We start from the raw sequence: 9529 nt of genomic DNA, 5'->3' as shown, positions 1-9529 counted from the left end.
ACGGGTCCGGCCACGGGGATGGGGCTGCTGCCCGCTTCTGGGAGCAGGGCGCGTCTCCGGTGATGGTCCTTCCTTCCTTCTGTTCCCCAGGTCTCCGGGAAGATGGACGAGAACCATTTTGTAGCAGTGACCAGTACCAACGCTGCCAAGATCTTCAACTGCTACCCCAGGAAGGGGCGTGTCGCTGTGGGCGCTGACGCGGACTTGGTTTTGTGGAACCCCAAGGCTACTAAAATCATCTCAGCAAAAACCCACAATCTGGTAAAATATTTTTGAAATTATTTTCTTGAGCTGATTTTAGTGTCAGAAGAGAGCAGTAAAGCAATGTATTTCTTCAGGTCAGATCATTCAGCAAGGGAGGAGCTGTTTATGTGGATGAAGTGATGAAGGACCTTGCATTTGCTTTTAAAAATAAAAGCAAATGAAAATATCCTTCGGTTACTGTAAAGGGTAGGATTGTAACTGACTAGCAGTGACTACTCTGAGGAAGTCTGCATCTGGTACAGAAATTTTAAGATCAATGTATTCGCTGTGTACTAGAAAAATGTAAGTGCTGAACTTGTTTTGTATCAGCTTTATATCAGTTTAATATATCGGCATCCTTCCTGAAGAGCCAGACCCATTCCTGCACGGGCTGCACGGACACTGCCTGTCTGTAGGGGTCACTCAGTCAGGAGAGATTTGGGTGCATCTTAATGGCATTTTAGCCAGGGTTTTCCAGGGCGTGGACATGCCCAAACTAATTTCCAACATGAGCCTCGGACAGAAAGCTGCAGTTGAAAGAGAGGGGAGAGTGAGGTGTTGTGAGGAATGCTGGCGACAGAGCTGATTGAAGTTACTGTAGAAACATTTTGACCTATGGGTTTTTTTCACCAAAATGTTTTTTATTGAAGAAAATTATCATCATGATTGAAATATTCAGGTCTTTTCTTTAAAAAAGAGGAACAGGTTATTTTTTGGTCCAGAAAATTCACTTTTGCTTTTTTATAATGCCACATTTTTTCACTGTAAAGTTTATTTTTTTGATAGTTTGTTAGTGATAGTGATGGGAGTATTTGAAGAAAGTGGCACAATTTTGCATTTCCCACAAAACAGACCTGACTTTCCATATCTGTTTTGGTAGAAGACTTGCAGTGACTTGGAAGAAATGACAAGAACTTCTGTCCCCAAATGGAGAACTTAAGCAGAGCTCTTCTGGGGCTTAGAGAGAATTAATTGTTTGCGTATAGTAAAAGTCTAGTTTGCTCCAGGAATGCTGCATGTCTTCTGGGCAAGTACTGAGTGTTTTGAGGATTTAGTTTCTCCATTCCAGTTTGCTTAGTTCATCCAATTAGAAGAACTTCATTATTTGAAATGTAAAGGGTTAGTTAAGTACAATTGTGCATGAGGAGCAATGTACAAAAATGGGGAGAGGGGGGTGTATAGTTGGCTAGACTGTCACCTTCTCTTCTTAAATCTTAAATGTATTGAGTATCTTGGTTTGTTCTTTCCAGAATGTGGAGTACAACATATTTGAAGGCACAGAGTGCCACGGGGTTCCTACTGTGGTCATAAGTCAAGGAAGAGTTGTTCTTGAAGATGGAAACCTGTTTGTCACCCAGGGGTCAGGTCGCTTCATTCCTAGAAAGACATTCCCTGATTTTGTTTATAAAAGGATAAAGGCAAGAAACAGGGTAAGGAGAATTTTATTTGCAGTAATCCTGTATTTTCATTGCAATCTCTCTGCATTATTGTATTGCAGTCACTGTTATAGTAAGCTTCCCGATGGAATAGGCAACAGAAACAAGAATATTATTAATATTATTTCTTCTTAGGCCTTGGAAATTTGTAATGTTGTCATGTAACTGCTTTGGTGTGTGGCTTGGCACATTAATCAATAATACCTATTTTAGTATTATAACTAATAATACTAGTATTATTAGTATTACTTGCCTATTATAAAGTTATAAAGCAAAAATATGACTTCTAGCAAATCTGGTTTTGTTTGGTTTGCATTGAGGTAGAAGGGAGGAATTCCTCTCCTACCTGTATTAGAAAAGTTTATGTTATTGTATTACCAGTATCTGCTTTGCATGTGTCAAAAACTAATGGATGAAGCATTCGGTAGTTACTGGAAGTACAAGATAATAAATATCTTGCAAAGAATGAGAGTTGTGGTAAATTTGTGTGTGTAAGTGTTGTGGTTTAACCTAGCAGGCAGCTAAACACCACACAACCGTTCGCTCACTCCCTGCCCCCACCCAGTGGGATGGGGGAGAGAATCAGGAAAAAAAATTAAAGTTTGTGGGTTGAGATAAAGACAGTTTAATAGGACAGAAAAGGAAGGGAAAATAATAATACTAATAATAATAATAATGACAAAAGAATATAAAAAATAAATGATGCACCATGCAATTGCTTACCACCCGCTGACCAATGTCCATCCAGTTCCCGAGCAGTGGTCACCACCCTCTGGCCAAGTCCCCCTGGTTTATATACTGAGCATGATGTCATATGGTATGGAATATCCCTTTGGCCAGTCTGGGTCAGCTGTCCTGGCCGTGCCCCCTCCCAGCTTCTCGCTGGCAGGGCACGAGAAGCTGAAAAGTCCTTGACTAGTGTAAGCACTGCTTAGCAACAACTAAAACATCAGTGCGCTATCAACATTGTTCTTATCCTAAATCCAAACCACAGCACTGTGCCAGCTACTAGGAAGAAAATTAACTCTATCCCAGCCGAAACCAGGACACACGACTTTTTTAGGAGATACGAAGACGTGCAAATATATAAAAAGCTTCTTAACAGCTCTGCCCTCCTTCCTTTTTCTGTGTGTTATTTTAGACATTTTCATTATGCATTGTAGATGAAGGTAGAGCAGAAATCATTAACCCCAAATTACCTGCAGATGCACCAGTGGCACTGGCAGCAGTAACCCCCAGCTCCTGGGGTGCCTCCTGGGGTGCCTCTGGAGTCAGGGTGGGATGGGGATGGGACCCTGCCAGGTCCCTACAGGATGGATGGGAGCCTGCCAGGTCCCTGTGGGAGGCCGGGTCTCCCCATGGCACTGCCTGGCGGTGGGCAGCCATCTCCGCTCCCCCTGGCAGCACCAATGGTGGCCTGGACGTGCCATTTCCCTGGCACGTCCCGCATCCCCCTTCACGCACAGAGAAGCAGTGGGGCAGGCTGGCCCGTCCCGTTGGCTGGGGCAGAGGGTCCCTGGGCTCCTTGTCAGTGATCGAGCTGCATCTCTGTCCGCTGTGGAAGCAGACACCCTGTGCCGTATTTTTTATCGTAAAGGACGGAGTTTGCTAAGCAAACCTTGACGCACAGTGAGCTGCTCTGGCGGGATGATAACTGGGTGTCAGCCCAGGCGGTGAGGGGTTTGTTTGTTCAGTTAATGCGTTCAGGCAGGCACGTTCGGCACTTTGGAAACAGCCTGGGGGCCTGCTCGTGCCAGCTCTCCATCCGTGATTTAACCAGAGCTTTTGACAAAAGCTACGGTCAAAAAGAGCGCTGGGAAACACTGAGCAGGGTATTTTCTTTACAAGATATTCAGTATGATGAAGACAAAGGTCATGTAAGAGAAACATTTCTACAGAAAATGCCATATACTTCTTGATAACCCATCGTCCGTGCCTTTTTAATTTGAAACCCAGCAATTTTCATCTTCAAAACAAGTCCCTTCTGACCCTGTGGTTGTCAAAGGGCTGTCGCTGCTTCGCCTGGGAAGAGAAACAGCCTTAAGGAAATCCCTGATGAAACACTGGTAACAAAGTTGTTATGGCTTTGGCTCCCCTAACAGCCGTGAGTGCCCAGGGCTGAGCTCATCCTCCCTGCAGGAGGACATGATGGTCGCACTGGGTGACACCAGCTAGGGCACGTTGCCCTCAGGGGAGCTCGGCCCCTCACATAGTGGGCACCCCCTGGCCACCTCTTGGAGCTCCTTCTCCTGGGGGGACAGGACCTCTGCCCACGGGGTCCGGTCAGCATCCTCTGCTTGGCTTTGAGGGTGGGAAGTGCCACCGGCTGGCCTGTCCTGCCTGGGCTGCCCTCTCCCTGGGGAGGCATTTGGTCTGGTCCGTTTGGGGGTGCAGCCTCCCCAAAAACCCTCAGTAAGGGGTTAAGCACAGACAGAAGGACAACCAATTATTACCCATATGTTCGGCCTGGTTCTTGTTTACCTGAGCTTAAATACGCACGTTACGTGTCTCTTACTCCCCACCTTGTAGCTGGCTGAAGTCCACGGTGTCCCCAGAGGGCTGTATGACGGACCGGTCCACGATGTCCTCACGAGTGCCAAAGCCATGGCCCCCACCCCGGCGTCCAGGATTGTGCCCTGTGCAGGCAAAGCCCAGGCTCCTCCCGTGCGCAACCTCCACCAGTCGGGGTTCAGCTTGTCTGGTAGGGCCCGGGTCCCCCAAAAAGTTGGGGGCTGTAGGCGGTGGGGGGCTGGTTTGCATGGGTGTCACAAAGTCCTGGGCTTGTGTGAGCAGCAGGGCAAAGCTGAGGAATAGAAACTTAATTTTTGCTCGGTAAAAAGCAATTCTTACTGTTGCATCAGCCTAGGGACTAAATGCAGCACATAAATCTCTAGAATGTTTTAGAGTATCTATGTAAATGCACTGATGAACATATATCGCAAAGCCTGGCAGGGGGCTGTGAGGCGGCTGTGAGTACAGGCTCCACGGAGGGGGGAGGCTGCAGCCGCGGGGAGCAGGAGGACGAGACTGAAGGTGAGGGTGTCACCATGGCCCTGCCCAGCTCAGTGGGGACGCTGCCTTGGCTGTCGGGGGGTCACGACTTCAGCCCTGGCTGCGTCCCCTGCGAGTCAGGGATTAGAAGTGGTTGGGTTTGTAGAGATTAGTCAAATAACTCCATTTTCAGGAACCAAAAAGATAATTTCATCAGTCTTTCTGCGTAAGCAGGCAGCGATTCAGCATCGCTCAGCCCAGCATCCTGCAGAAATCTGCCTGGCAGCTTTAGGGACCTTGGAAAGCCAATGCTCTGCCATAAAATGACTTTAATAATTTTGTTTTCTTAGCTGGTTGAAATCAGATAGATCATATATTGTTTAATAAATGTAGAAGGTCCCACATTTTATTATATAGAAACTGTTTATTTACAGGAAAGCAACTTACAATGTTTTCCAGAAAGAAGCAATAAAAAATAAAGTCATTCAGGCAAATAAAGCCATTCCAAACTGTACTATGATAATACAGCATCCGAAATTATATATAATGAAAACACTAGTATTCCCACAAAGGGAACGTTTTATGATTTGTGCATTTAAAGCAGCGGGACTCTCACACTGCGCCGACACCGAACCCCATGCCTGTCCTCTTCCCTAGGGTCGCAGGCAGACGACCACATTGCCAGACGCACGGCTCAGAAAATCATCGCCCCGCCGGGTGGACGGTCCAACATCACCTCGTTGTCCTGACGGCCCCCGCGCCGGCGGGGCAGCATGGGGGCTGCGCTCTCCCTCCGCGTGGGCTGGGTCCAGCTGGGAAGGGGACGGTGGGTTGCCCTCAAGCTCAGGATGAAAATAGAGCATTCGTCAGCTGCCCCAGCCCCTTCTTTTCATAGGTAGAAAATAGAGTAACCCTCCCGAGAGGTAGCGCTCCCATCTGGATTTCTCCCAGTCTGTATTTCTTCACTAGCTACTCAGAAAGCCCTTACCTTGTGCATGCGGGCACCTAGATGTACACATGGCAGCGTGCTCAGCTGTGCTGCTGGCTGGTTTGTGGCCAGGATGAAAATGAAGGTGCATTTTGGCTGGAATACGCTCCTTTCTAGTAGCATTGAGTGCCCTTTGTAGTCGAAGGACTTTTAACCGATAAACACTTCTGAATCTGTATGGTTTTAATACAGTGAGTTGCATCTCGTCTGTTTGCAGCACCCCCGAGCAGATCTCTACACCATTTCACTGCGCAACCCTGGCCGTGCTCCGGGAGTCACCATCGCTGCTCCCGTGAGCCAGTGGAGCTGTGTGGGATGGCAGCACGTCCGTCTGCCCCTACACATCGTCAGTGGGGTGGGAGCAGGCGCCCCACGTCTTGGGGTGGGGCGGGTGCTGGCTGCTCCTGGGACTCCGAGCCGCGGCAGACATGCGGGTGGGCTGTAGTCTTTCTGTTAGACTTGTTTTTTAAAGATTATTTATACAGTTTTTCAAGAACCGAGTGTAAGTCTTATACCAATAACAAGGCTTGTTTGAAGGCCAGTTGCATATGACAGACTCTTTTATAAAGGTTATTATAGCCCGTTTATTCTATTTAAAGGTATGTACAGTAAAGGTGAACCTCTTTGCCACAAAGCTATGCATGTACCTCTAACAGAATGGCTCGCCATTCGTTTTCTGTTCCTTGCTTTGAATAAAGTTTGTTGGAAATCATAAAATGATAGAAGTGGTTCATCCAGCTTAGTCAATTTTTGTGTTTTCTTCCTTTGGGTTTTTATGCATGGAGGTTTGTAACATCAGTTCATGACTTGCAGGTTACTGTACTCCCCTTTGCAAGAGGCTTATTATTAGCTATGTAGGAATAATGGAGAATCCCACCCTTCTGCTTAGGCCTGGCACGCCTGCCAAGAGCTGCTCGATCAGATTTGGTGTCACACAGCCAGCCTGCACGCCAAAAGCCTTTGGTTTGCAAATAAAGCTGTAATACCATGAGGGTGGTCTGGTTTTTCCCACTAGGTCAACAACGCTTCCAATGCCTGTGAGATGCAGATGCAGTAAGAGATGCTGTAACGTGTCTGTGAGATGCAGATTCTCCTCAGGCAATGTCATACTGTGGTTTCCAGCTCTGTCTGAAAGCAGGGAGCAAGAAAGGGAACAACAGAGTTGTGGAAACATGAGCAAGCATCTGCTCCATAGGTGAAAGGTGAAATCATACCGTTCTGCAGCTCTGGACACGTAACTTAGATGAAAATAAATGTCCAGTACTGTCATAAATGCCCAGGATGTCTGTAATGGTTATAACCCTTTTCTCTGGAGGGACTGAGGCAGCCCACGAGGTAGGCAGGTAATACCGGTAAGGGAAAGGGGCCGGGGGGGGTGGCTGCAGAAAGCGCCGGGGCCATCCGCGTGCCGAGCCGTGGCGGGGATGGGCTGTCCTGCAGACCTCGGGGTGGAAGGTGGCGGGGCAGCGGTGACCCACCCCCTGCCCAGAGCTGCGTCCCACAGGGGCCTGGGTGGGGCTGATCGGAGATGGCACAAAGCCTGATGGGCGTGAAACCTCATCACAGGTGCTCGTAGGCCACCCACAAGTTAAATATGTATGAATGCATTATTATCTGAATTCACACATTTAAACAAGGGATTTTTTTAATGTTTTTTTTTTATTATCTGATCTGACCTACATCTCATAGCTTAATGCAATGAACTGTAGTAATTCCTGCATCAAACGTATATGGAAATGCATTTTTTCATATACTTTAATTTTAAACAAACTATTTAATTTCATGTGTTGGTTTTCTGTTTTTTCCTGCAATTGCACCAAGACTACTGAACATCTATTTTCTTTCTTTCTAAATAGAGTTTTAGAGTTTTAAAGTGGTGGCAGTGGAAACTGCATAAGGAATGGGAAAGGTAAAAGCTACAGTCTGCTGGCAGTGACCTCTCCCAACTGCCCAGACATCCATGGAGTGACAGGGATACCCCCAGTACCCCCAGCTAGGTAGCCCTTAGCAAGGGAAGTTCTGTGATCTCTGCCCTGGAAATATCCGTGTCTCCCACAGCCAGGCTCGTTAGTGAAAGGTACCTTGGGACAGTGGGGACCCCGGCAGGAGCTGGAAATGCTGTCCCCTCTCCCAGCATCACCCTGCAGAAGTGGTTTGGGCTGGTCCCTCCATTCACCTCGCCAGCTGAGGGCTGAAATCCGTCTGCCCCTTCCCCTTTGAAGGGAGGGTTTACTTTATCTCCTCCATCAGGGAGCAAATTCCCAAACATGGAGCCGGCACTGCTGTCCGGTCACCCCAGCCTCCTAAAGCACAGAATGGGGCTGAGACCGTTTCTGCAGCTCTCCTGGTGCCAGGAGATGCTGAGCAGAGTCCCAGCAGAGCCAGCCGCCTGCTAACGCGGCTAGAGCCTATGGGAAATGAAACCACTGGGGCACGAACACAGTCTCTATTTGGCCCTAATTTCTTTGGACAGCTTTCCTGCAGGCTCTGGGTCAGGCACACACAGGCAAAGGGGACCAGGGAGGTGCTTCATGCCCTTGACCGAGGGCCCGTGCCTGGCTTGGCAGCTGCCAGCTGGCTCTGCGGCAGCGGCAGTGAGGCACCGCAGCCGCGCTGGAGGATGCCCAAGCCCCCACGCCCTGAGTTTGGAATGGGGATGAACCTCTCACTTCCTAGCAGAACGGCAGTACTGTTTAAAAAACAGTAGAATTCAAAGACAACGATTGCCCAGTCCAAAACAAAACAATATGCATTGCATCATACGGGTCTTAAATGCATGCACATTTACAAGCAGCAGAAAATCGCACGGTGCTAAAATCAAGAGTGAGGGCACCCCGCAGCCAAGCAGCCCGGCTGAGGGCTGCCAGGAGGTGCCCTGCCAAAGGTGCCCAAGGGCTGCAGGGACACAGCTGCCCCAGCGTCATGGTCTCACCAGCCACAGCAGAGGAAAGCGGGGAGAGGGATGCCGCAGGGCTCCTTCTTGCTGTGTGGAAACAGTCCTGACACTTCCCTAAGTGTGCAAATCAGCTGGCAGACAGACAAAATTATCACTGCGTTTCCGTATTTGCTGCTTTTTTCCCAGCTTGTGGCAAACCTCGCGTTGACCAGCTCTGCTGGGTAACTGGGCTCCTCCCTGGCCCACCCTGCACAGGCATCAGCAGCTGGCACCCACCTTTCCTTCAGGTCCAGCCATCTGAAACAGCGGCACAATAAACCTCAGCAGGTAAGAAAGGCAAAGTCTGATGATGAGCATGGGGAGGGCTGGTCCCTGCTCGTCCCACCTCAAGGGCGAGTGCTGGCAAATGCAAACTGTTTGCAGCAGTTTAGGCACAGCGATAACAGGCACAGGGCAGGCCTCCAGCTACAGAGCTGCCTTCCACCCCCTGTACAAGGGGTGAGCGACCTGGCTTGCTGGGTGCCCCGCGTGCCCTTGGCCCCTCAGGGACTCTCAGGGACGCCACGAGAGGGCACGCCAGAGGCATCGAATTGGTGGCCAGGCACAGCCCTGCCGGGGCCGGGGCATGGGCCTGCCAACCGCCGGCAAAGGGCTCTGCAGAGAGAGCCAAGTTAAAGTGCATATATTGATTTGTCTCGTTCCTTTACCACTTCTTTTGAAGTCAGGAAGAGCCTTTGTAGATGCTTTCTACACTGAAATAAGGCAAGCCAGCACATGGCACCAACAACCATAATAAAGAATTCCAAGTACTGATGAGGGATGAAAGAGAAAAAAAACGGAGACCTGCTGAAGTTCCCTGAGCCGTTTTTATTGAGTTTAAGATACAAAATCCAGGGTTGTGCAGTGAAATACTAAAACGCAGTGAGCCGTAGCTGTTGCGCCCTCCGCGCCGCAGCAGGGTCAGGGTGTCCTGCC

General features: G+C 49.0%; 1 protein-coding gene across 1 annotated transcript in view; it reads left to right on the top strand.

Annotated features, from left to right (window-relative positions):
• Positions 1 to 5429, top strand: part of DPYSL4 (dihydropyrimidinase-like 4) — a 29178-nt gene extending 23749 nt beyond the window's left edge. Inside the window, exons 11-14 of the mRNA XM_009326006.1 lie at positions 91 to 261; positions 1494 to 1673; positions 4209 to 4380; positions 5328 to 5429. Of these exons, the coding sequence (XP_009324281.1) occupies positions 91 to 261; positions 1494 to 1673; positions 4209 to 4380; positions 5328 to 5419 (615 nt within the window). The 3' untranslated portion in view covers positions 5420 to 5429. The remainder of the gene's footprint in view (positions 1 to 90; positions 262 to 1493; positions 1674 to 4208; positions 4381 to 5327) is intronic.
• The last annotated feature ends 4100 nt before the right edge of the window (positions 5430 to 9529 follow it).

The sequence above is a fragment of the Pygoscelis adeliae genome, unplaced genomic scaffold (genome assembly GCF_000699105.1).
Source record: "Pygoscelis adeliae isolate BGI_AS28 unplaced genomic scaffold, ASM69910v1 Scaffold4, whole genome shotgun sequence".
NCBI classification, from domain to species: domain Eukaryota; kingdom Metazoa; phylum Chordata; class Aves; order Sphenisciformes; family Spheniscidae; genus Pygoscelis; species Pygoscelis adeliae.
Note: the sequence above shows the minus strand (reverse complement) of the source record. Positions and strands in the feature narration are given on the sequence as shown.